The 24,234-nt window shown below is 56.3% G+C and overlaps 12 protein-coding genes across 12 annotated transcripts; 8 read left to right on the top strand and 4 right to left on the bottom strand.

The window, feature by feature from the left end:
- Positions 1 to 1,730: 1,730 nt before the first annotated feature.
- On the top strand, positions 1,731 to 3,660 carry SPSK_01562 (uncharacterized protein; the record flags this gene model as incomplete). Its single annotated transcript, XM_016728471.1, has 4 exons — positions 1,731 to 2,495; positions 2,564 to 2,607; positions 2,676 to 2,758; positions 2,828 to 3,660. 4 exons carry the CDS (start codon positions 1,731 to 1,733, stop codon positions 3,658 to 3,660), a joined length of 1,725 nt encoding a protein of 574 aa, XP_016590175.1.
- A 352-nt stretch (positions 3,661 to 4,012) lies between these two features.
- Positions 4,013 to 4,806, top strand: SPSK_01922 (uncharacterized protein; the record flags this gene model as incomplete). The annotated part of the gene is made up of 2 exons (XM_016728820.1): positions 4,013 to 4,165; positions 4,372 to 4,806. 2 exons carry the CDS (start codon positions 4,013 to 4,015, stop codon positions 4,804 to 4,806), a joined length of 588 nt encoding a protein of 195 aa, XP_016590174.1.
- Positions 4,807 to 5,697: 891 nt separating this feature from the next.
- On the top strand, positions 5,698 to 6,276 carry SPSK_01984 (glutathione-dependent formaldehyde-activating enzyme; the record flags this gene model as incomplete). Its single annotated transcript, XM_016728882.1, has 1 exon — positions 5,698 to 6,276. The coding sequence occupies one exon, from the start codon at positions 5,698 to 5,700 to the stop codon at positions 6,274 to 6,276; it is 579 nt and encodes a 192-aa protein (XP_016590173.1).
- Positions 6,277 to 6,467: 191 nt separating this feature from the next.
- Positions 6,468 to 7,709, bottom strand: SPSK_01778 (GPI anchored dioxygenase; the record flags this gene model as incomplete). The annotated part of the gene is made up of 1 exon (XM_016728681.1): positions 6,468 to 7,709. One exon carries the CDS (start codon positions 7,707 to 7,709, stop codon positions 6,468 to 6,470), a length of 1,242 nt encoding a protein of 413 aa, XP_016590172.1.
- A 1,480-nt stretch (positions 7,710 to 9,189) lies between these two features.
- Positions 9,190 to 10,687, bottom strand: SPSK_01700 (uncharacterized protein; the record flags this gene model as incomplete). The annotated part of the gene is made up of 2 exons (XM_016728607.1): positions 9,190 to 9,784; positions 9,858 to 10,687. The coding sequence occupies 2 exons, from the start codon at positions 10,685 to 10,687 to the stop codon at positions 9,190 to 9,192; spliced, it is 1,425 nt and encodes a 474-aa protein (XP_016590171.1).
- A 615-nt stretch (positions 10,688 to 11,302) lies between these two features.
- On the bottom strand, positions 11,303 to 13,021 carry SPSK_01638 (uncharacterized protein; the record flags this gene model as incomplete). The annotated part of the gene is made up of 3 exons (XM_016728546.1): positions 11,303 to 12,026; positions 12,085 to 12,888; positions 12,954 to 13,021. The coding sequence occupies 3 exons, from the start codon at positions 13,019 to 13,021 to the stop codon at positions 11,303 to 11,305; spliced, it is 1,596 nt and encodes a 531-aa protein (XP_016590170.1).
- Positions 13,022 to 14,102: 1,081 nt separating this feature from the next.
- On the top strand, positions 14,103 to 15,773 carry SPSK_10407 (uncharacterized protein; the record flags this gene model as incomplete). Its single annotated transcript, XM_016736832.1, has 1 exon — positions 14,103 to 15,773. One exon carries the CDS (start codon positions 14,103 to 14,105, stop codon positions 15,771 to 15,773), a length of 1,671 nt encoding a protein of 556 aa, XP_016590169.1.
- A 1,494-nt stretch (positions 15,774 to 17,267) lies between these two features.
- Positions 17,268 to 18,068, top strand: SPSK_01919 (short chain dehydrogenase; the record flags this gene model as incomplete). The annotated part of the gene is made up of 1 exon (XM_016728818.1): positions 17,268 to 18,068. The coding sequence occupies one exon, from the start codon at positions 17,268 to 17,270 to the stop codon at positions 18,066 to 18,068; it is 801 nt and encodes a 266-aa protein (XP_016590168.1).
- Positions 18,069 to 18,170: 102 nt separating this feature from the next.
- Positions 18,171 to 19,010, bottom strand: SPSK_01904 (uncharacterized protein; the record flags this gene model as incomplete). Its single annotated transcript, XM_016728803.1, has 1 exon — positions 18,171 to 19,010. One exon carries the CDS (start codon positions 19,008 to 19,010, stop codon positions 18,171 to 18,173), a length of 840 nt encoding a protein of 279 aa, XP_016590167.1.
- Positions 19,011 to 19,949: 939 nt separating this feature from the next.
- Positions 19,950 to 20,675, top strand: SPSK_01945 (uncharacterized protein; the record flags this gene model as incomplete). The annotated part of the gene is made up of 2 exons (XM_016728843.1): positions 19,950 to 20,244; positions 20,305 to 20,675. 2 exons carry the CDS (start codon positions 19,950 to 19,952, stop codon positions 20,673 to 20,675), a joined length of 666 nt encoding a protein of 221 aa, XP_016590166.1.
- A 564-nt stretch (positions 20,676 to 21,239) lies between these two features.
- Positions 21,240 to 23,233, top strand: SPSK_01548 (uncharacterized protein; the record flags this gene model as incomplete). The annotated part of the gene is made up of 5 exons (XM_016728457.1): positions 21,240 to 21,314; positions 21,376 to 21,549; positions 21,576 to 21,655; positions 21,728 to 22,107; positions 22,164 to 23,233. The coding sequence occupies 5 exons, from the start codon at positions 21,240 to 21,242 to the stop codon at positions 23,231 to 23,233; spliced, it is 1,779 nt and encodes a 592-aa protein (XP_016590165.1).
- A 354-nt stretch (positions 23,234 to 23,587) lies between these two features.
- SPSK_01972 (uncharacterized protein) lies at positions 23,588 to 24,215 on the top strand (the record flags this gene model as incomplete). Its single annotated transcript, XM_016728870.1, has 2 exons — positions 23,588 to 24,153; positions 24,188 to 24,215. 2 exons carry the CDS (start codon positions 23,588 to 23,590, stop codon positions 24,213 to 24,215), a joined length of 594 nt encoding a protein of 197 aa, XP_016590164.1.
- Between the last annotated feature and the right edge of the window lie 19 nt (positions 24,216 to 24,234).

The raw sequence follows: 24,234 nt of genomic DNA, 5'->3' as shown, positions 1-24,234 counted from the left end.
GTGGTCTGCCAACGGCGTTGCCTCCCATTTGACGGTGTCCGTCCCATTTTATTATGTTCTTTCTTTCCCGCACCCGCCTCATTTTCCTTGTTCTTATTACATTGACTGTGTCTCATCCCGAACGGACTTTTCCAAGAACGTCGTGTCGTAAATTTAGGAAGATACATTCGTACGCGGAGAGTGAAAAACCAGCACTCCACAGGGCAGTCACACTGGGAGACTGGGCACACTGAGTTCTGGACACGGGCACACCCCGCTATATCTCGAGCCGCTGCACGGCCACTAAACAGGCTTAGCGGCGGCCCGTTCGGCTGGCCGTTGGCGGCTAAGATCCCTTTTCGAGAACCTGTCCAACGGCCTTATTTTTCTCTTTCCCCTCACCACTTGTCGTGTCCCTTACTCACGTCCCTGTTCCGCCATCCGTCGCTTTCACTACTCGGTTTGTGCATCCTCTCCCTGCCCAATGGAATGACAAGCACAGATGGCTGCACAGAAGACAGTAACGACAATGGGCTCTGCTTCTGACCAGAGCAAATGGCGACACGTATTGCGTGCGTTGTTGATTTGTGTTTTTGTGTGCGGGTGACCTGTTGCGGCCAAAGAAAAACACTCGGAATGGAGCGGACGACAGCCAGTGTGGCATCCCTCGGGTGGCATCGAGACGGCAGGGATGTATCGCAAATGCCAACGTGACAAGCTGGCAGGAAGGTCGTACAGAATGCGGTTCAACGGCGTGCAAGCCGTTAACGTAAGAAAAGAGGAAAAGACTTCTTTCATGCCCCATGGTGCCATCACTAATCTTTTTTTTTTGAATGCTTGTCTGTCTGACGGTGCTCTTTTGCGTTGTCTGTGCCGTGCCCTCTGCATCGGAGTGCACGAAATGCTCCAGTTTGTCAAGTACTCCTCCGTTTGCTTCTATTTCTTTATCGTCATCCTTCCCTCCTCGCTTAACTCCTCCGGCTCTCACCCTCGGACACCACGCTTGGTTGCAACGGCTTGTAGTGGCTGCCATTTAGCTTGACAAGCTCGCCTGGATCGCGAGCCGATTTTCCTTTTCGTCTCTCCAGTCAATCCGTCGACCGGACTTCAGAGTGAACTCCACCGCCCTCAACACCCCTGCCTCCCACGTTTTCTTTTGTTTTCCTTGTCCCTTCTTCAATGCTTTTTGTTCCTTTACTCCTGACACCTGACGCATCATATTTCCCCCACATACATCATCCTTCACTCTTCATCGTGAACAACGTGCAATCTCCGTCTCTAGGGCTTGCCGCTTGCCACAACTAAGACACTGCTTTCTCTGTCCGCCATTTCCCGCTTTCGCCAACTCACATTTCGTACCTTTCTGTCGCAAATCCTCCCCGTTCTTCTTCCCCTTGGTTCTTACACAGACAACTCACGTCCCCTCCCAACCGCCGATCATTGCGCTTCCTGTCAACATTGCGAGTAGGCGACGAAAAAGAAATTACATCGGTACCGAAAAAGAAAGTCCCCAATCCGATATTCATAAGCAGATCTGATCGGAAACGCTGTGACACACCAAAACATTGAAAACAACGTCGACGTCATTCATCCACCCCAACGACGTCGAAGTCAATCACGACAAACTACAATCTCTCCACACATACCTCGAACGCCAACTCCGAGCTGTCCCGCCGACATACATAATTAGATGTTAACAAGCACGGCGAACGACAACAAACCCCTGAAAAAGGACGGCAACAATAGGCGAAATGGAGCTGGATCCACAGCCAGCGACGGCCGACGGGGCCCAGACAGATCCAGCAGTGGAACCACATGCAAGCAGCAAGGCGGATGCGGTGCTAGACACGTCGACAGAACATATGGATGGTGAACATCCGGGAGAAACGCCAGCACAGTCTCTGCCGCCGACGGCTCCAATAGCAGAAGCACAGGACGCACCAGACGCACCAAACGCGGCAGAATCGACAGAAGCAACAGAACCAACAGAAGCGCAAGGCGCAACAGACGCGAACGCGACAGAAGCGACAGAGACAACGGTGGAGAGAGTCGCGAGGTTTCTGGCAACACCGCCGACACATTCGTCCCATCTACCAACCGAGGGCACAACGGAGACAGGCGCAACAGCGACGGCAGAAACAGAAGCAGAAGCAGTGGACAGAGATATTGTCTCTCACGCAAGCAACCCACCAGCCGCGCCAAGCCCATACGAATCGAGCAATGACACTGCCCGCAACGAACAACCACAAGTATCCTCGTTATCACAGCAGACAACACAGCCAAGTGAAGTTCTCCCCGGGTCACATCTTACGCCACAGCTTCCAGAACTGTTATCAGCACAACAACCACCACCACCGCCACCACAGCAACCGACCCAACTAGACAAAAACGCATATACGGGAAAGAGCTTCTCCGACGAGCATACGGAGCCGACATCGATTTCGGCGACACAAAATCCGCGGCTGGAAGACGAGACGACCGATACAGCGTCGTCGTTGTTTAGTACAGGCTTGAGCGTGAGTCCAACGGCGGTGCCACATATCAAGTCATCCCGCTTTTCACAAAGATGTACTGACACTGCTAGATTGACTCAGATGCCGACTCTGCCCTGGGCGATGTTGATGCTCCGTAGGTCCCGCATTCTCCTGCCTCTGTTGACTTGTATGTTGTCCACGCGCCCTAACACTGCACGATAGATCCTCTACACAGTCGGTCCGCTCGAGCATCTACGAGTTTGTCGAAGAAAACGGGCGCACCTTTCACAAATACAAACAGGGCAGTACGTCCATTCTCTGAGCCCCCCCCCCCCACACTTACAGTCATTTCTGACCGCGTTCTGACCGCTTAGAATACTTTATGCCCAACGACAAGAGCGAGCAGGAGCGCCTCGACCTCCAGCACGCCATCTTTGTGCTCCTGCTCAAGGGCCAGCTGGCGCGCGCGCCCATTGAGGACCCGCAGCGCGTGCTGGACGTCGGCACGGGCACGGGCATCTGGGCGATTGAGTTTGCGCAGGCGCACCCGGCGGCGCAGGTGATTGGCACGGACCTCAGCCCCATCCAGCCGGACTTTGTGCCGCCCAACTGCCGCTTCGAGATTGACGACGCCGAGGACGACTGGACGTACGCGTCGCCCTTTGACTTTGTGCACCTGCGCCTGCTGTGGCACTCCTTCCAGGACCCGCGGCGCATCCTGCAGTCCGCCTACGACCACCTGCGCCCCGGCGGCTACGTCGAGTGGCAGGACTACATGAGCCGCTTCCGCGCCGTCGACGACTCGCTGCAGGGCAGCGCCCTGACGCGCCTCGACACCTTGTATGCCGAGGCCGGCCGCCGCCTCGGCCGCGACATGCTCGTCACGCCCAAGCTCGCCGGCATGATGCGCGACGTCGGCTTCGTCGACGTCGTCGAGGAGCGCTATGCGCTGCCGGGCAACCCGTGGCCCAAGGGCCGCGCGGCCAAGACGCTGGGGCTCTGGCAGATGACCAACTTCTTGGACGGCATGCAGGCCATCACCATGACGGTCCTGACGCGGGGGCTCGGCATGACGCCGGCCGAGGTGGAGCTGCTGCTTATGGACGTGCGCAAGGACGTGCAGAACACCAACGTGCACTTTTACATTCCCGTGTACGTCATGTACGGCCGCAAGCCGTATCCGCACGAAGTGCCAAAGGCTGCGTAGCGGCGGGTAGGAGATGGAGCGTGTGGGGTAGTGTGTCCCTTGGAAATGGGTTCTCTTTCTTTTTTGTTTATGTGACAGCAAGCGTTGTTTTGGGTACGAATCATCGTTCGTATTGATTTGGAAGTTTTTGTTTGGTTATTTAGCGGGTATTTTTTGAGTTTCAGCTGTCATAAATTCGCTTCTTATGACTGGATAGATAGGTGCATCCCGTGAAGCAGTGAGCGTTTACCAAGAAATTTGCATGCCAATTGTTCAGGTCTCTTCCCACCACGTTTGTGAATAGTAATCAACGGAGACAATCCAAGAATTATGCACCATTCGTATCGAACGCGGGGACGCCTTCAAAAGCAATATGGGTGGCATGCCTACTGGTTTCCTGTTCATCAAGGTGCGTAAAACTGAGCTATCAATTGGACTGGCTGGATATTTAAATCCCACGTCCCCAGCTCTCAGAACTTCGAATGTCGCAAGTAAATCAAGTCTCAATACTGCAAAGTCTGTTACTGTAAGTTCGTTATGGTACGTTGGTCTCTTCCGATTCACTAACATAACGACGTTGCCAAGAGAAATCCTTGTTTTCGAGTAACGGCTAACAATCATGTTCCAGTGCAAGTTCTCCCCCAGCCACAACACACAGTGTGAATGAACATGCGACTCGGTTCTATTGGCTACAGCCACTTCCTTTTCTGTTGACGTACTTTCAATCTTAAGAACGGCCACGACAGGAGGAAATGTCGCAAAGACAGAATGGAAACCTGTCACAGTGCCTCATTTACCAATAAGCAATTGGTCCGCATCTGCTGCTGGGATGGCTCACGCACTTCTTTGGTCATCTTCGTCGTGGCTGCGGCCCGGCACAATGGAGACGATCCGGACGATGGCGACATCTTGGGGATGGTTATGGTTCCGGTCAGCCCTGACAAGACGGGACAGAAGCCGCGTGGAGGTTCGCTGCTCACCTCGAAAATGATGTGCTTGCCCCGCAAACGGCACTTACAGAGTATACTAGTAGCAAAGCAGGGGGGAAATACAGAATACAAAGCCGAATTTCCGAGCGCCGAGCCAGGGCCGCCCTGTCCTCGCAGACACTTTCCACGTCTCCATGGGATCGACGAACGCCGGACTACAAACGATAACGACTTGTAGCGATTGGTGTTATGCTCCATTTACTGTTCATCCTGACTTCTTGGACGGCATGACACCGTAAGGCGACCCACGACTACCGACAAGCATCTTACATCGGATCGATGTTTATTTCCTCTTTGGGATGGACTCGACAAGCAAGTCGCTTGTCACATCTGTCAACGGTCGGCCTAAGCTTGGGAATTGGACCGGACACGGCCTCAGTTGGTATTGCATTCTTCCGATTGTGTTCAGAGAGGGAAGCGAAAAGAAAACCGAAACAACAGGTCAGTATAGCTGGATCAGTGACGGCAAGGTAAGACATCCCCGCTTTGACGGTGATTGCCGAGAGTATGCAAACACAACAGTGACAGTCTTACACTCTTACCAGTATTGTGTCCCTCTACGCCTTACATGCCTTGCTGCATTACGGATTAACCCTAACGGATTCCGAGTTCTCCCCTGGACGCCGACCCGTAATAACGACAACATATAACGGGCCAAGACCGCCAAGAAACGATGCAGTTATGTAACGGATAGGTATGTTCGTCTAGAGTTGATTGTAAGTCAACTTGAATGAGAAGGCAGCGTTGAAAAAGGAAGCTTACTCGAGGAAGAGGCAGGGGACAGCCTGCCATATGCTGACGTGCGATCCGGGTAATGACCGCTCTGTTGTAGGGCACAGATAAGCCTGCAGTTCGGGATGTATGGCTGACGAGATGGAGACACTTCGGTAGTTGTGTGTGCGCTCGTCGAGTATAAAGGTCGGCACCATCTCTGTAACTGAGCCGAATTGTGTCTGCCGTTCACGCCGACAACACACAGAATCGAGTCAGTCATCCTTCTACAGCAAACAACCGAATCAATACCATTCCCATTACCACTACCATTACCACTACCATTATCAACACCACAATGGCCGCCCCGTCGCTCCACCCGCTCATCGACAACGGCCTCACCAAGGGCGACGCGGACCTCGCCGGCGGTGTCCTGCGCTGCCACTGCGCCGCCAGCCCCGTCGAGGTCACGCTGACCAGCAACGTGCTCCACAACCACGCCTGCGGCTGCTCCAAGTGCTGGAAGCCCGCGGGCGCCCTCTTCTCTGTCGTGGGCGTCGTCCCCCGCGACGCGCTGTCCGTCACGGCCAACGCGGCCAAACTGCAGGTCCTCGACCCGGCCGCCGCCATCCAGCGCCACGCCTGCACGGCCTGCGGCGTCCACCTGTACGGCCGCATCGAAAAGGACCACCCGTTCCATGGCCTCGACTTTGTGCACGCCGAGCTGGCGGCGACGCCGGGCCGCTGGCAGGAGCCGCAGTTTGCGGCGTTTGTGTCGTCGCTGATTGAGCAGGGGTTTGCGCCGGCGGGCATGGACACAGTGCGCGCGAAGCTTCGCAGCGTCGGCCTGGAGCCGTACGACGCGCTGTCGCCGGCGCTGATGGACGCGATGGCGACGTGGACGGCCAAGCGGTCGGGCGCTCTGCCGGCGGAGTAGGTGGGGTGGGGGAGAGATGATAAGAACAATTGACAAGATGAAAAGAATGCATGGACTGGGCTGACTGCTTTACGTGACTTGTATTGATCTGTTGATCTGTATTGGATGCTGCGTTCATGTTGTGTGATCATGTGACACTACTTGCTACCTACAACAGCCTCTGGCCGTTCACCACCCTCTCCCGGCACCCCCTACATGCCAATGGCGTCCCGCAGAGCCCGGAACCGCTTCGTCTTGGTCGTCTTGGCCGTCTTGCCCGTGTTGGCACCGCCAAAGCCCCATCCGCCGCCGAAGCCGCCGCCGCCAAAGCCGCCAAAGCCGCCAAAGAAGCCGCCGCCCTGGTTCATCTTGGCCACGGGGCCGTCCGGGTTCATGACGCCGCCCGAGGAGGTCATGAAGGCGGCCGGGCTGACGGCCAGGTTGTTGGCGGTGTTGATGCCGTAGCGGATCCAGGCGACCATGCCGTCCTCGAGCTTGTCGCCGACGAGGGCGTAGCGCACAATGGGGTCGTCGCCGTTGGCGCCCTGCTGGAACAAGAAGTCGGCCGTGTTGGCGAGGATGGCCATGGTGTTGGTCTCGTAGGGCTGGACCTTGTTGACCTGCGTCAGCAGCGGCTGGTCAAAGTAGAGCTGGCCGACGTGCGCGGCCTTGCCGCCGGTGATGGTGTTGTTGGGCTGCTTGGTGGCGCCGAGGTAGACAATGGTGTGGATGTGCGTGGCGCGGCCGGCGTAGTGGCCGGGCACGACCGAGTCAAAGGACACGACGCCGTGGTCGTCGGTCAGCTGGATGCCGCGCAGGGCCGTGCCCTTGAGGATCGACGCGTCCTTGGGGTCGCCCATGCCCGGGTAGCCCTGCACGCCGACGTAGACGCCCGTCGAGTTGGAGCTCCAGATATCCACGTACGCGTCCGGCACCGCCTTGCACGTCTTGTAGTCCACCACCTGGACGACGAGCGTCAGCTTGATGCCGGCCTCGCCCTCCGTGATGTCCTTGCGCACCTGCTCGCCCTTGACGTACAGCGGGCCCTGGTCCACCGACGGCATCAGGATGCACGCGCCGGCGTCGCTGAACAGCGACACCGGGTCCGTCGCCGCCGTCACCGTCTTGTTGCTCTTGTGGTCGATCTTCGACACGGAAATGTAGTTGCGCTTGTCCAGCGCCGCGGCGCGCTTTGCCTTGGCCTTCTTCAGCACCGCCGCCGCCAGGTCGGCCGGCTCCGGCGCCTCGAGTCCCAGCGCCCGCCGCAGCCGCGCGTACTCGCGGCCGTGGCTCTCGACCGTCCGCGCCACAAACTCGGGTTCGTTGAACGCTGCGTCGCAGTGGTCCAGGTTGCGCCGCTCCAGCGGCTGCGGCACATGCTCCTCGTGGCCGGCCGGGTGGGCCCACGCCGACGCCGCCAGCTGGAGGAGGAGGAGAAGAGAGGAGGTCAACATGGTGATGGTGGATGGGAGGTTTTGTGTGTAAGAGTGTCTCTGGCTATGACCGCTGAAACACACCAGGGCTTTATGTCAGTGTCTGCGGGGAAGGGCAGAAGAAAAGGACGGAGAGCAAGTGTCAAGGGAAGAGGAACCGTCCAAACCAGCATCTCCAGACGGGTCTTGGCTACATATATACAACCAAGCGAGCAGGACAGTCGGGAGGGCTGCCTCGCTTCGGCTTGCTGCTTCCCCCCATGCTTTCTCTCGTTTCCTTTCTTCCTCACGGCCTTCCAACGCATCTTTGAAATCACCTTACCCCGGTTGGGCCGTGTATAGTATTGCGTCTTTATTGACCAGCCAAGGCCTCATCTGAAATTGCCATCGCCAACTGCCGGCGGTCGTCGGACGACGGAACAATTGCAGTCGAAATGAGAGTCGCACTCGTTTCGCGTGTCTCGCGCCATTCTGTTCTATTTTGGCATCGTCCCATGTCTCTACAGCCGGTATCCCCGTCGAGATGTCACGTTGTCGCAGTCAAATGAGGAGGAAAATTTTGATAGTTTTCATATACACGGCAGATGCTCGTTTGTTATTGCGCAAAGCCGACAAACACACGGGGATATAGGCACGATGTGGAGAAGCAAGTCAACTTTAAACAATACAATGTGGAGAGACGGCGGTGGTTTGGCCGTCGATTGGCTCGGTTAAAAACAACAGAGAAAACAGGGACAGCAAAAGACGGAGCAAAAACAAGGTTAAACACTCTCCTACGCGCACGTTGCCTCTCACTCTATCGACATTGTGCGCTGTGCCAACATTGTGTCGACAGCACATCATACTGTCCAGTCCACCTGTTGACCTCTTCACCTCACCTTGGCACACGACGTCCTTTTATCCAAACAACCACCTCGTCGAAACCATCAGGCCAGTAGGGACGTCGTTTATTACCACAACAACCATTGGCTCGCTCTGGTTTCTGTTTGTCAGAGAAACACAAACATAGCCGAGCCTACACCCGTTGCCTCTCGGTAGATCCTGTGCCATTCATCCTCCAGTTAGCTTCTTCCTTTCCACATGCACCCCAGATTCGACTGCCTTCCGTGTTCCGTCTTGGCCACACCACCACATCACTGTGCCTTTAGCCATCGCCCTGCCTGGGAACAAAAATAGACTGCCAAGGACAGCAGTCTCGGCTATTCTTCTCTTCCTCGCAGGGACGCCACAGAGAGGCGGTTCCGCAGTACAATGCACAACTGGAGAAAGGCCAACCGACATCGCTTATTTTCTTTGTGCACGTCACGAGATATGGGGCATGCACCGTCTGCTCACGTCATATATGTTCGCTTAGAAGCATATACATCTAAGCCTGATCCTGCCACAACGGACGTAAACAAATAAACGCTCGTCAAAGAGGCCGGGGAAAGAAAGTCTGCAAATACGGCACATCCCGCAGTGAAGGTGCCTTGACGTTGAACCGACTGTAGCTGCCAGACCGCTAGAACGTCCTCATCAACAGATGCACCTTGTCCCGGTCCGCCGCCCCCAGAAACCCCTGGTCGGCCAGCGTGTCCAGCGACCGCTGCGCGTAAAACTGCGCCTGGCTGCGGTCGCCCAGCGCCCAGTACAGCCGCCCAATGTTGGCGTACTGCTCGCCGTAGGCCGTAAACACCTCTTCCTCCTGCAGCCGCGGGAACAGGTCGCGGATCGTCTCGAGGGCGGCCAGCTTGGCGGCGCGCGAGCTGCTGTGTCGCCGCGCCACGGCCTGCTCGACGCTGGCCCGCTGCTCGTCGATGCGGATGCGGCGGGCGTCGGAGGCGTCCACGTCGGCGGGTGCGGCCGCGCAGAGGGGGCATTGGCAGACAAAGTTCCAGCGGAGCAGCGCCTGTTGGCGGGCCGCCCGGGTCTGGCCGAGGGGGATGTCTGCAGGCGTTAGTTGTCTTCCTTTTGTGGTTGACTTGTTGTCTTCCTCGATTCTCTGCGATACAGGATGGGCGGACCTACAGCTGACGGTGATTTCCTCGCCCGGGGCAATGTCGCGCGCCGCGGCCACGGTGACGGCCAGGCTGTGCGGCAAGAAACGGGCAAAGGCACTACGGTCGTCAGCAAAAGAACGTCTATGAGTATGTGTACACCCCCCCACCCCCCCTCCCACTTCTGACCTACTTGGGCATGCATGCATGGTTGATCCGGGCCAGGTCCGGGTACAGCGCCATGTGGTCGTCGGCGTTGGCGCCCAGCGCCGTGTGGAACGCATTCGACCGCAGCACGTTCTCGACCGGGTGGCGCGCGACCGTGTTGGTCTGCGCCAGCCCCAGCACCCGCGCCGGGTCGCTGACCTGGCCCGCCGCCGTGCCCAGCAGCCGGTAGCCCTCGTCGCGCGGCACCGCCCCGCCGGCCACCCGCAGGTCCACGGCCAGCGCCGCATAGTCGACCATGAACGCCTCGTACTGCCGGATGCGCCGCGTGGCCACGACGCCCTTGCCGCGGCCCGGCACGTCGACCACGGTGTAGGCTAGCGACGCGTTCCGCGCCAGTTCCGGCGGTGCCGGCAGCGCCTCGTCCCAGACGGCCATGCTCGCGGCCGCCGTCTCGGGCGTTGTCACGATGCTGAGGCCGCCGATGCCGTGCCGGTGGTTGGTGTAGACACAGAATTGGGTGGGTGCGTCGTCGCCATTCCCGTCTTCGTCGTCGCCGTCGTCATCTTCCATCTCGTCGTCGTCGTCGTCCTCCTCCTCCTCCTCATCCCCCTCCTGGCTCGCTCGCGCGCACACGGGCAGGTGCGTCCATGGCGACCAGGACGACGGCCCACTTGCTCTCGCTGTCGCTTCGTCCAGGGCCGATGGGCAGAGAAACCGCCCGTGGCGCTGCAGCGGCGCCGGGATCCGCGGTGCACAGGTTCGAATGTCCATGCTGTCGGGCGACACGGCGGCTGCACCGGCCCATGCCAGCAGGGGCAAGACGGCCAATCGTGAGGACATGGAGGACGAGGACATGGTCAAGATGACAAATAGATTCAGACTTTTGAGAGAGTGCAAGATTTAACCCATCTTGTGTTCACTTTGTCAAACTACATTTCATCTTTAATTTTGTTGAAAAGGCCACCATAGTGGACACATCTCACGCGGCTGAATCGCGGCTTGGGCATGTCGCATGACGTCTTGGTGCCTTGGTCGTTCCTTGGTTGTTTTGGTTGTTGATCCACAAATATCACTGCCAGATAAATTAATATCTATGCTATGAGTTTGGGCTTCTTTGACATTGCATCGGTGAGAGGTGGTAGGCGACTGTATTGTATTGGACATAACTCGTTTGGGTTTCTGACCTTCCCCGTTACCTTCAAAAAAGACGCAAAATAATATTGACTTATGGAAAGTTTTAATATTGGGTATTTTTGTAGAAATTTCATATATGAAATGAGTTAATTCATACACATTAAAGCGAGAAAGCGCTGTTTGGCCGCAACTTTTTGCTGGCGCGGGCCGCTGTTTTTTGGCGGTCTTTGCAGTGAGGCATTATGTCCTATTGCAGTACTCTGTACTTATTGTGGTAATCCTTCCCGCTTTTATGGCGGACTATTGTGAAAACTATCTATGAAAACAATGGTCTAATTATCCTTCCAGTTCGTACTGCACTCGCTCTCTGGGCGCCGTATCATGCTTCATCGTGTACCGCATTTCATTCGGTTCGGGACTCGTGTACAGTTCATGCGGTAGTGCATTCCCGTCCAACCCCGTCTTTTTGTAGGCAGTGAAGCTGCCGTGATCCGCAGCGGCGTGGTCTGCTTGCGGCACGCCGAGCCCTGGACGCTCTTGCTCCGCACCACTGACGGGTGCCGTCCCCTGCAGCCGTCGCCGCCGCCGAAGCCACCACACCAGGAGACCAACGACAATGCTAATGACGGCCACGGCGGCGACTGCGCTGCCGGCAATCACGCCCTTGGGCGGCGAGGCATGCCCAGAGTTGGGAGCACTGCCGCTTCCCGCCGTTGTGTTCGTTCCCGCCGAGGCCGCGCAAAAGTCTGTGATGTCGGCGCCCGTGGTGTCCACGGCGACCAGGTCCTCCGCAGCCGTCGGATTCGCCGCCCAGAGCGTGAACTCACGCGCGTCCTGGTTGACGAGCAGATACGCCGACGAAAAAAACTGCCAGCCGAGCTGCGCGAGCTTCGTCGCCTGCACGTTCTGCAGCGAGTCAATCACGAGGTCCGGCGCCGTCGTGTTGACGAGGATGTCCCCTGTGGTCTGGTCGATGGCGGTGTGGGGACGCACGAGCTGGTCGTTGGGGATGCGGACGGAGAGGCCGGACTGGAGCGTGATGGTTAGGTCACCGTCGTATCTGTATGACAAAGTTAGTCATGATATCGCCTTAAAAAACAGGGAGGAACAAAACCCACGGATCAAACCCCGACGGTTCGTAGCGCATGTTCCAGTAGTAAATGCCGACCGACCGGCCCATGGCGTAGATGGAGTTGTTCGTCAAGTCGAGCATGGTATTAAAGTAGGGGTCGAGCGGCAGCCACATCAGCGTGGACAGCGCCGGCGTGAGGCAGGCCGTCATCGCGGCCGAGCTCGAGGCCGGGAAGATGCTGGCCTCGCTGCCGTTAGCAAAGTTGAGCACAATGTCCGTAATGGTCACGAGGAGCTGTGAGGGGCAGCCGGGCTCGGTCGCCGTCATGGACTGCGTGTACTTGGCCCCTGTCACCTTGGCCCGGTCGTAGCCGCCAAAGACGACGCTGCCGTCCAGTTGCTCGGACGTGCCGGACGCGCCGCCGGGGACGGTGGTGCGGCCCCAGAAATAGGACCAGCTCCGGGAGGCAATCTGGCCCGACGACGCGAGCAGGTTCAGGAGCGTCGAATTCGTGCCGAGGCCGATGCCCATCATCGGCGTATACGCCTGCTCGCCCCAGTCGCTCAGGGCAATGCTCAGCGGGAAGCCGTCCAGGGTGACGTTGTCGTTGAGCCGCAGCGTGTCGGCCACGTGCGTGAACTTGGGATATGTCGACCCCCCCAGCACCGTATCGTTGGCACCGTCGTATGGATATACATTCGCGCTCACCGTGGTCTGGGAGGAGGATGCCAGGGAGTCGTATGCGCCACCGCGGAACGTCGTACAGCCCGCATTGGTCCACGGACCGGCGCCCGGATTGCCCGCGAGACAGTATCCGTCCGTACCGTAGAGAAGTGTGTTGTTCAGCGGCCTAGCGAGCACACATATCTCGTCAGTATTCTGTCAGCAAGGTTCTCTTTGGTCTGTCTGACGTACACGAGCGGCATGAAGGCCAATGGTTGCGGTGGTGATCCGATGGACATGTTCATGCCTCGAGCAACCATGTGGTTGGAAAGTGTCACATTTCCCAGCCGGACCGCAGCGGGATACGGTGCACAAACCATTCCGTGTAACGACCCGAAGGTTGGTCAACTTTGAGACAATATGGTGATGATGAAGGAGAGTGTTGCGCGGTGCGAAAAAAAAAGAGACAAAAAAAAAACAAAGGAGAATATATCAATTGGAAGAAAATCAAATTGAGAACAGGTAACACGACCGTTCCAGGTAGAAACAGTGGGAAAACGGAGACGGACGCAGTACGCAGCCAGCAGTTTGGCAGAGGGAGCAGACCCAGACCACACCCAGACCACACCCAGACCACCCCCGTTTTGCGGCTAATAGGCGAAGAAGACGAGCCATCACCACCCCATGTTTACATGTTTATTGACAGACATCACGTCTCGGCCGAGTGAAGAAATACGCCCAGGGGCAGGCTTGTTTTGGAAATAAGGGGTCTGCATTCAACGTGCATGTACGACTTACTCCGTAGGTGTCGCCGTTAACATGGTTGCGGGTCGCCGGATTTCCTTTCGCGTCTACTCCTCCAGGGCAGGGGTCCCGGGGAGAGCCAACCCCCGTCGCCGTATTTTGTGGGTCTGATGTCCGGTTTAGCGCTAGCGCACGCAAACGTCCCCTAACAAATCGCCTCCAACCGCCGGCCCCCACAATCACACCCAGACGCATACTTTCGTATACGGCGCGTCGTAAAACCGTCCTCCTTTCATGGCTGCCTGTCGTTTTTCGTTTCATTTACCTGAACCATGGGTGAACAGTGCATGGGCCTGAAATACACAGCCCCTGACACGTATTTGTATGTCGCACAAAGTGGTGGGGCGACGACCGTAAACAAAGATGGAAAGCCCCTTAGGCGGGCCTGCCTTTACGGGGCCCGACGTCCAGCCTCTCACAGTGTAATGTCACCCCTATCTCTCGTCTTAACCTTCTTTTAACGCCCGTCTTCTGGAGCGTTCATTCTCGCCTCTCCTGCATGATTTCGTTGACTCTCTCCTTTGTTTTCTCCATGTCTGTCGTTTCTACGTCTCTCCAACATCCTCGTTTCCCGTGGGCTTTCCACAGTCATCCGCCATGATGTTGCTGCGGCGATGCTCTCCAATTCTGCCCCTGCGACGGCGGGCAGTCTACATCCCCCTCGCTCTCCTCCTGACGCTGGCCGTCTTCACTTTCTGGGACCCGGCACGCGGGCCGTGCTGTTCCGGCCTTCCCGGCCTTCCCGCGTGGTTGCCGTCGCCGGCGCCGTTGTCCGCCGTGCCGTTGGACGTGCTTTCCATCCCCGAACTCGACGAGCCCTCCATCCTCCCACCGCCAAAACACGACGGGTTCTGCACCCAGCGGTTTACCACGGCCTACCTCGAAGACCTCCGCGACCACTCCATCCAGTACTGCGACCCAGTCGGCGGCACACTGCCACGGTCCCGCCTCACGTGCTTCCATGCGCACGTCCGAGACGACAAGGGCGTCGACTCGTTTTGCCTCGGCACCAGTGCGACGTGGGATGCGGGCCAGAAGACGTTCCGGTTGGACTGCCCCATCCGCCGCCGGCCCGACGCCAACGAGACAGCGCGCGGCCTGATCCCCTTTGAGAGCATCGCCGCATCTTGGTTCGACACGGGACCGCGGCGGGTGTTTGACAAGTTTGTGTCGTTGTCCCACGACGAGGCGTCGCCGGAGCAGCAGGTGTTGGAGACGAGCACGCCCCGCGAGACGAAGTCGTTTGTGCTTCTGGTCAAGCGCGAAGGCAACAACAATCTATGGCATAGCCTGATGGAGATATGGTCCATGATGATGTCAGTCGATGTGCTGCGCATAGCACAGCAGCAAGACGATGGCCGCGCAGACGGTGCGGCTGCGCCGTACTTTCGGTTCCCCGACGACCTCGACAACACCCACGTCGTCATGTTGGACGAGTACGCCGAGGAGTCCACGTTTGACCTCTGGCGGTTCTTTTCCCGCCACCCCATCGTCAAGCTGGCGGACATGATGAACGATCCGTCGCGTGTGCCCCGCCCTCTGCAACCGGCCAGCGGCGGCGCCAACATCATCGTCCCGCTGTCCGGCGGCAGCAACCCGCTGTGGCAGAACGACTGGGTCGTGCGGGACTGCCGCGCGGCGCCGCTGCTCCAGCTCTTTGTGCGGCGCGTTTTTGAACACTATCAGGTCCCGCGACAAGGCGGGCCGCGGCCGGCGTCGGCCGGGGGCGCGAGCGACAAAGACATTGTCGTCACGTTCATTGACCGGCGCGGGAGCCGCCAGCTGCTGGGCCATGCGGCCCTGTTGCACACGCTGCAGGAACGGTACCCGAATGTTGTCGTACAGTCGGTGGATTTCGCGACGCTGTCGCTACCGGACCAGCTGCGCCTCGTCCAGGAGACCGATGTGCTCGTCGGCGTCCACGGCGCGGGTCTCACGCATACCATGTTCATGCGCGAGAACGCGGGCGCGGTCGTCGAGGTCCAGCCCGCGAATTTGGGCCACAAGGGGTTCCGGAACTTGGCGGCGCTGACGGGGCACAACTATTTCAGTGCCCAGGCCGAGATGGCGGTGCCCGGGGAGGACGAAGAGGAAGGGGACAAAAATGAAAACGGCGAGAATAAAACGTCTATCGCCCGGCGAGGCGACCCAGAAAAACCATGGCAGTCGTCCCATGTGCGCATCGAGGAGGACCGCTTTCTGGCGCTGATGGATGTGGCAATCAAGTCACTGTACAACGAGGGGCTTCGAAACCACGATGTAATATAGGATGTAGACAAAATACGATAAGGGAAAGCCACGAAATAAAAACGTCAAAATGGGAAGCAAAGACGAAAATGATTTCGTTTCCTATAGAGCTACAATTTTAACGGAAGGGATGCGCGATAACAATGACACAGATCCACCATCTTCAGCCTAAAATCATAAATGCCGTAAGAAGATAACGAAAGAACGGAAGGAAATACTTTTTTATGAAGAAAGAACTGTTCGAGGTGTGCCAACAGCCAGGGACGAGGCCCGGTTCTCGGCTACATTCTGGGACCAGATTTAGTCCTACAGTCTACAGCGCTCTACATACTGGACGTTTGGGAGCACCAATCAACAAGTAAGGACGTGTTCTTCGTATGGTAGGAAGTGGAGCAGCTGGTAAACGAGATTGTGTGGAAACTGCTGTGCGATACGTACGGGTTGGCAACAATGAAGACAGGATGCCGGAGCCGGACACCAACGTTGCTGTGTCGTACTCGGTGTATAACGGAGTAATGTAGCTAGGAAAACAGCAGAATCCTGTCTTACATTAAATATAGTAGATTCGATCGCGGCCAACTGGTCCATTTGTGTTATTTCCAGCATAAACTAGACAAATGTGAGTGTCGAGGATCTTGCTTCGGATAATCCATGCCGCTGTCTATTCGGTCACGGTTTTGCCAGTGGAGGCTGGACAAGGTAGGGGCGAAATGAGGCCACAGATGGTGGACTAGAAATAGTGCCATATTACCTTATTTCTAAATCGACTACGACTACATCGCCTATTGTGTTTGTAATTCAACTCATTGTCCAGTATGTCTGTTTGGTCCCTTGGGCCATGATATGTCATGAAATGCACGTAGCCGCCCCAGGACGTCCACCTCGCCCATATTCACCAAGACAGATTATTTTTCCGTCTTTCTTTCCGCTTCCCTCAGCCCACATATGCAAGTCGCTTTTCATTCAAAGATTCAACAAATGTGTCACCAACAACACACAATACGGCATGCATGAGCACCGGCCACCGGCGAACGAACAAGTCATTGCCATCACCACGGTGTAAGTCTGTAAAAGTGGTTGGCGCTAAGCTCAATTGGGCAATATCGGGCTCCTGTATACAAAGTCCGGATCGCAATTTCAATATTAAACTCCGGAAGCGTTTCCGCTTTGGGCACGTGCAGGGCATGAGAGCACGCTCAATGACGCTGGACATTGCTGAAAATTACTAGAATGTCGTTGAGCATGCTTGCAAAACAGGTAACACCGTGGTAAAATCCTCGAAAAATCATGCCCCGCAAAGGATCCGAGTGCTATTTGCAATGCTACGCCTCGAGAGCTGGCCATCTATAAAAGGGCTCTGCATCCACGTCTCTGCATATCTCAGTGTCGATTTGTCTACCATAAAACCTGCATTGTCACCTATACGGCCTCTTCTCATCCCAGATCACTGTCATACAGATACTCCGTACGTTATAAAATCGTTTCATCTCATTTCTATACTTCCCACCGTCCATCATGTCCAAGATCGTCGTCATCACGGGTGCCAACACCGGCCTCGGCTACGAAGTTGTCAAGGCTCTGCTCCAAAACGACAAAGCCGCGCCGTACCGCATCTTCCTCGGCTGCCGCTCCCTCGACAAAGGCAAGGCCGCACGCGACCAGGTGCTGGCCGAAGTGCCCGAGACCCGGAGCACCATTGACCTGCTGCAGGTTGACGTGGCCAGCGACGCGTCCATCGAGGCCGCCTTCACGGCCGTCGCCAAGGACGTCGACCACATCGACGCCCTTGTCAACAACGCCGGCCATGCCGTCGACCCCCAGCTGGCCACTGGCGCTGTGAGCCGGCGCCAGGTCTGGACGCAGGACTTTGACGTCAACGTGTCGGGCGCCGACATTATGACGTACACGTTCGCGCCGCTGCTCATCAAGTCGCGTGAGCCGCGTCTGCTGTTCCTGACGAGCGGCCTGGCGTCCCAACAGAACATGGCCGCCGCCTACTACGCCGGCCCGGCCCCCGCCGCCACGGGCTGGCCCAAGACGTACTTTGGCAGCCCCTTTATGTACCGCGCCACCAAGTGCGCACTCAACATGCTGATGCTCAACTGGCACCACGTCTTGCTGCCGGATGGCGTCAAGACCTTTTCCATTTCGCCCGGCATGCTGGTCACCAACCTGGGCAACATCAAAGAGCGCCTCATAGAGATGGGCGCGGGCCACCCGTCTGTGGGCGGCCAGCTGATCCAGCAGGTCGTGGCGGGCGAGCGCGACACCGACGCCGGCAAAATTGTCAACAGCACGGGCGTGATGCCGTTCTAGGGCAAGACATGAGATTGTTCAATTTCCACTGCCTGCTACAATAGGATAACACTAGGATGACTACCATACATAGTACAACGCGCACCTTCACGCAACGCAGCCCTATCGCCCACAGTTCTTGTTCGTGCACACCGTCAGCTCGTGAATGTAGCGGATCTTGCCACCCTCGATCCGGTAGAGGTTGGTGCTCGGCGTCCCGTCGGGCTTGGCCGTGTCGATAAAGGGGAAATTGTTGAAAATGTCCACAGCCCCGTACTCGGGGTCGATGATGTAGCGCCGGTTGCCAATCGTGAGCGGCGATGGGAACGGCTGCATCTTGCATGTGTTGCCCGTCTGGCCCGTCGTCGTGCCGCCCTCGATGCGCGAGCACGTCGTGCCAAACGGCGGCGCCAACGTCGTGTTGCCCCATGAGTCCAGGTACGCGTCGGCCGCCGCCTTCAGGACCGCTCGCGTGTCCTGCTGGCCCGCGGGGATCGCCGGCCACGCCTCCTTCTTGTCCGCCGCCAGCTGCGTCGCCGCGTTGAACGCCCAGTCGCCCGGCTTTGTCACGACCGACGCGATGCGAGTAATTTGCGGTGTGCCGCTGCTGTTGCCGCTGCTGCTGCCCGGCGCCACATAGACGCGCGCAATCACGACGTACGGCGGCGTGTTGGACGCCGCATTGTACTCGATAAAGGCGCCGCACGCCTCCGTGTCCAGGAACGTGCGGTTGAAATCAATCGAGATGGGCCGGGCCAGGATGCCCTTGCCAATGTCGAGCGGCACGTCGTTTTCCTCGTACGTAAAATTGGTCAGCGCCACGTTGGCGGGCGGCTTGCCGGCCGCGGCGCCCGCGAGGTAGGCCGAGGCCGCGGCCGCCAGCACGTCGCGCGTGCAGTTGGCGGCGACGGCGCCCTGGACGACAAGGCCAGTCAGGGCGAGAAGAGACAACGTGAAGGCCATGATGAGCACACTTTTGCACGCAAACGTAAATGGCAATGCAACAAGAGTACCGTTGGGGAATGCCAGCAGCGTGAGCTGTTGTGGGACGGAACAAGGTTTTGATTTTAGGATATGACAGGGGGACGTCGCGTTCGTAAATCCATTTGCGGTCTGTCGTACATTGTCTCCGCTTGATTTTCTCACTGTATTTTATAAAAAGCAGTAGGAAGCGGGGGACGGACTCTACAACGGCTGCGTTCGATGTCCGCTTTTTGCCGCTGTCCTTTTGATTGATGCCGATAGGCGGGATACAATAACCCGTTATTTGATTGCAATTGTCGATAGGGCCGATCCTGTGCTTGTAAAACGTGGTCGAGATTCCCGATGACGCCCAGCACTGCAACTTTATCCGCCGGCTCGTGGACTCTGTCGGGAGGACCTGATTTTTTCCCGCTGTTTTTATTAATTATGGATGATTTTTTTGTTCCTTTGTAGATATTTTTATTTACATTTTCCGGGCTGATAGGCTCGTTGAAGTAAAGAAAAAAAAGAAAAAAAAGATAAGAAAAGAAAATCATGACCGGAAAAAAAGTAAACATAATACAATAATTTACTTATTTCTTACTTGATATCAAACCGAATTAAACGTTTACAAAATTACATTTTAGTATTTTAACAATTTTCATGATCCATTACGTTCTCAACCTGCCATATTATTGACATCATCAACTAGAAGATATTGTTTATTTCGTTGGAGATGCTCCAGAGGGCACACCGTTTTGGATGGAAACGTTTGAGTTTGGGGTTTAGTAGACGCTACGTTGAGACCCAAAAAGGACTAGCGCCATGTCCCGTTTTGGCGATGTCAACAACACGCCGCGCTTTTGATGCACTAATTGAATACATTGTCAATCTACACTACTGTATTTGCTTCGCTCTCCTCTCATCTGTACAACCACAATGGAGACATTGAATCCAAACAGCGAACCAATGATGCAGCGCATCAGCCAGGTGTCCGACAGGGTTGCGTACCTGGTCCTCATGGCCCTCTGCGAAAAGGACACGACCTTGCAGCACCAAGCCAGCCAACTGCTCGACAAGTTCCAAGCATCCACTGCTACAGCCGCCCAAGCCTGTGGCACGAAGCGAAAGGCCGACATCTGCGGAGAGACCAATCTGATGGTGTGCGTTGACTGCGAGGGTGTCTTTACGGAGCAATCAAAGAACGGCCCGTCCGTGTGCCGTTTCCATGAGTGTATGTCCCTTGTTGATCCTTCGCTTCTTCACAAGCAATATCTGACATGCCCCTTTCTAGCCTACTTGACACCTGACTTCGAAGGCGACTTCTGGGCAGACCACGACGAGGACTGCCACGGCATCATTGACTCCGACTTTATGCGCGCCGAGTTCCCCGAAGGCTTCTACTGGGAGTGCTGCGAGCGCGCCAACGGCACGCCGGGCTGCCAGACACGAGACCACCACGTGCCCTTGGAGGCCACTCGCAAGCGGGCCAAGCTGGACCTGCTCGGCCACGCCGTGGCACCGCCAATGCCGACTGCACCCGAGCTGATTGAGATTCCCAGCGACACGGAAGACGAAGACGAAGACGACGAGTCAGACAGCCTCCGCGAAACGAATCTAACCGAGGAGCAGAGCACAGACGAGGAGGGCGATTTGACAGAGTGACGACGTGAAGGGGAACGATGCAGATATTCCCAGGGCCCATGGCGACGATAGGAAGGGTCTTGGCGCAAAGGCGGAAAAGGCTCAATGCGTACAAGGTGAGCAAAGAGAGGACTGCGATACCCCACGACGTGCAAGTCCATGAAGAGACAGCGCGAGCCCACCCTCGGTAAGCTACCTACAAAGAGGCCTAGACCGGCCACGGGGCCAGAGCATAGGCACAGTGAATGGCTCCGGCGGTGTTGTCTGCATGGATGACATGATGGAGTGCGTCAGCTGCGGCAGCCATTTCTTTGTGACCACGATGCGTGACGCGACCATCTGTCACCAGCACAATCGCAAGTACGACATTCCACCGGCACTGCATTGGCAACCGAAACAATGTCTGTCGGGTGCGTAATATCCATGTTTCGGTGGAAGGCCTCTGGTTGGAAGGTCTGTGGTGGTGTTGGCCAATGAGACATGGTTCGAAGAACTGTATGTCTTACGGAGTGCGGCGACATGGTCGTTTGCAGGAATGCTGCAACAAACAGAAAGATGAGAAGGATCAAAAACATCGGTCAAACGATGTCTTACCCGCTAGATATGTGTTTCTGCAAAGCCTCGCTGCCTGTTTCTGGTTTGCATCTTGGATACGAGACGGTGAGACGGACATGGAGGCAGGTGCAAACGGACCTCACCTGACATTGTCTTGCCTCCGCAGCTGCCGGCTGGCCAAGATGACAGCCTCGACAAGATCGCAGTCGACATCATGCACTGCATTCGACGTGCTTGTGACGCACTGACATCGACAACACCAGACGAGTTCCGTGGTGCCTGGACGGCGGTCGAGAACTGCATTTCGACGTTCAGCAGCACCGACGGAGAGCACCGGACAGTTCATCGCTGCTCGAGGCGTTTCAGAGGCTCACGCAAGACGACAAAGTCATCACATTCTACATCGAGGAACAAAATGCTGCTCTGCTCATGTACTCCAGCAAAGGGTTTGTCGCTTCTCCTCTCCAAGATGGCAATGTGCTGCCGACACCGTGACGTTCGAAAGCTAATGGTCACAGCCACGTAGTCTTTGAGGCCTTCGAGGCCGCGCCACCATCCCAGGATGTTCTGGCGTGCCAAGATGCCCTCAAATGGACTTTCCCATCGCGTGCCGTGCAAATCTCCAAAGATGACTTTGCCGACAAACAGTTCCAATCGACCCTGGCTTTGTTCCTGGACAAGGCCAGCTCCGAATACATTGCTCTTTTCGCCGCCAAGGCTAAAAAGGCAAAGAAGTCGCCGAATTTCGCAATGCTGGAACCCCAGACCTCATCACGCACATGCTTCTTTCCGTGCTACAGGCAATGGGAGGTCCAGCAACGGTCTCGCCAATTAAGAAACGCGTCCGTGACGACGTCAGCTTTGGCAAAGGGCACACGCCGTGGCGAAGACTTCCTACGTGGCTCATTCTTCGAGTGGCAATGCAGCGACAATTGCACCTCACACTGGGACAAGACACTGGTTATGCTGCTTACAAGATTCTGTCCTGCACGCTATTGTCCCAATTGCTCGACGACTGTGTCCACCAAGGCATGCTTCCGGCACTCACTAGCCTGCTGCAGAAGAAACTGGGAAGGAAGCTTGCCAAACTGGAGCGACACCATTTCTGGGAATGCTGCACCGAGCATGACAAGATGACCTCGGAAGCCTTAATCCACAGCATCGCTTCGAAGCTCCAAACGTCCCTTGACGTGGCTCAACAGCACCTGCAAAAGAGACTGTCACAGTTCAAGGAGGCCACCATGCGAAAGATACCAGCATTGCCACTGCAAGCTCCTGACGATCATCGAACGCTGTCTCTACCTTCGAGCAGGCGGTACTTGGACAGCCTTGTCGTTTCGACTGGAAACCAGGTCGATGGGAACTCAAATGCAACGCCATTCTCCGAGGACGGCAGCCTTCACTCAAACCTGACTCTAAATCCAGCCGTCAAAAACACGCAGGCCTTCTCTAGATCCGTCTTGGACACACTGAACATACTTGCGGACGCCCGGTCCAAGTCCTCGTCGCTGTGGAGCCAAGCCGTGGCCAAAATGACGGAGGGTGCAGCAGAGGCAGCGTGCGATCAGATCTCCGCAACAGTCTCCGTCCTGGTGAGCTGTATCTCCAAAACAGACCTGCGCACCGTCGAAATGAGAAGCCGCATCCTTTTGGAAATATTTGACCAATGGGCGATTCTTGATACTATTTGCGGCTCCCTTTATCCAACGGTCGATGACCATCCGCCCGCGTTCCCACACAACCTCCTCGACGTTCTCCAGTTACCAGATGTGGACTCCATGTCTCGCCTTCGGCGAGTACAGAAGCACCTTCGGCATCGATCTCAAATCGCACGTTATGACGAGACGGTCCTTTCCAATGAGTTTGGATCCCGGTTTGCATATGAATCGGAAGACCTCACACATCTGTACGACAGAATTAAACAAGCCGAGAACGTCCGTCGCCAGAATAAAACGAAAGAGTGGGAAGAAGCCTGCAACAAATATGACCTTCTTTCTAACTCAATTTGGGTCACTGACCTGTAACTGCACAATGAAAGACGGTGTTTGGGTCAGAAATGGATGTAAGAAATGCCCCCAAAGGACCAAGAGAAAGAAAATGAAGATTGAACCTTTCGAGGATTTACTACCGGAAAATAAACGGTCGCTCTGGCCGTTGTTTTCGAACTGAAAACACCTCAGTGCATTACCATATACCGGGCTACCACATGGAAGATCGCAGCGCATGTTGCTTGCTCGCAACCCCCTACCATATCGAAAGATGCGAAAGGGCTGCCAGAAACGCTAATCCACAAATTTGCAACGTCCTCACCCTCCGGAACGATCTCCCTGTCTTCTTCGCAAAAGTCTTTCAAGCAAACGCATTACAAGCAAGTGAAAATGAAATGCAAGCTTACGGACGTTTTGCTACCTCTTGGATCCAACTTTCGCCTCTTCGACAACGCCATGAGCGTGTGGATTCATGATCTGCAGACACCGCTCACACTCACCCATTTATGTCTCCTACATGTGCCGAGTGGTCTCGGTGCGAAGGCAATGCCGACCAGTACACCAACCCCGACCTGTCCCCAAGGCCCATCTTCGTACGAAATTGTGGCTAGTCGGCGGAAGTGCCCTTCGGATATTTCTGTTCACGAGTTCGAGGCCCTTCAACGTCTCCAGTCGGGGACATCGTGCAGGTGGCCAACAATGGCAGTGGAGCTCGGCTGTTCCAACCTCAACTTTGGCAAAGAAGATGTGTCGATGTTATTTGTTGGCCTAGCACATCAAGCAGGCCCGCTTCTACCGGCGTCTGGGGAGCTCACCACAGCACCTGTGTCGCACAAAGACGCTCTGGGTGTTGTGCATGGCTTTTTTCTAGACGACAACTTTCGCAACTGTGTCTTGTGCGAGATTGAGAAGCGCCTCTTTGGCATTGGGTCAAACGAAGGACCATACAGTGCAAGGTATGTACCCCCCCACCCCGCCCCCAAACTTTAGAGCTCTCTTTTATGTTACTCCCGTTTGAATTATCTCTATTGACCGCC

The sequence above is a fragment of the Sporothrix schenckii genome (assembly GCF_000961545.1).
Source record: "Sporothrix schenckii 1099-18 chromosome Unknown Cont42, whole genome shotgun sequence".
NCBI lineage: Eukaryota > Fungi > Ascomycota > Sordariomycetes > Ophiostomatales > Ophiostomataceae > Sporothrix > Sporothrix schenckii.
This window is presented reverse-complemented; position numbering and strand designations above follow the sequence as displayed.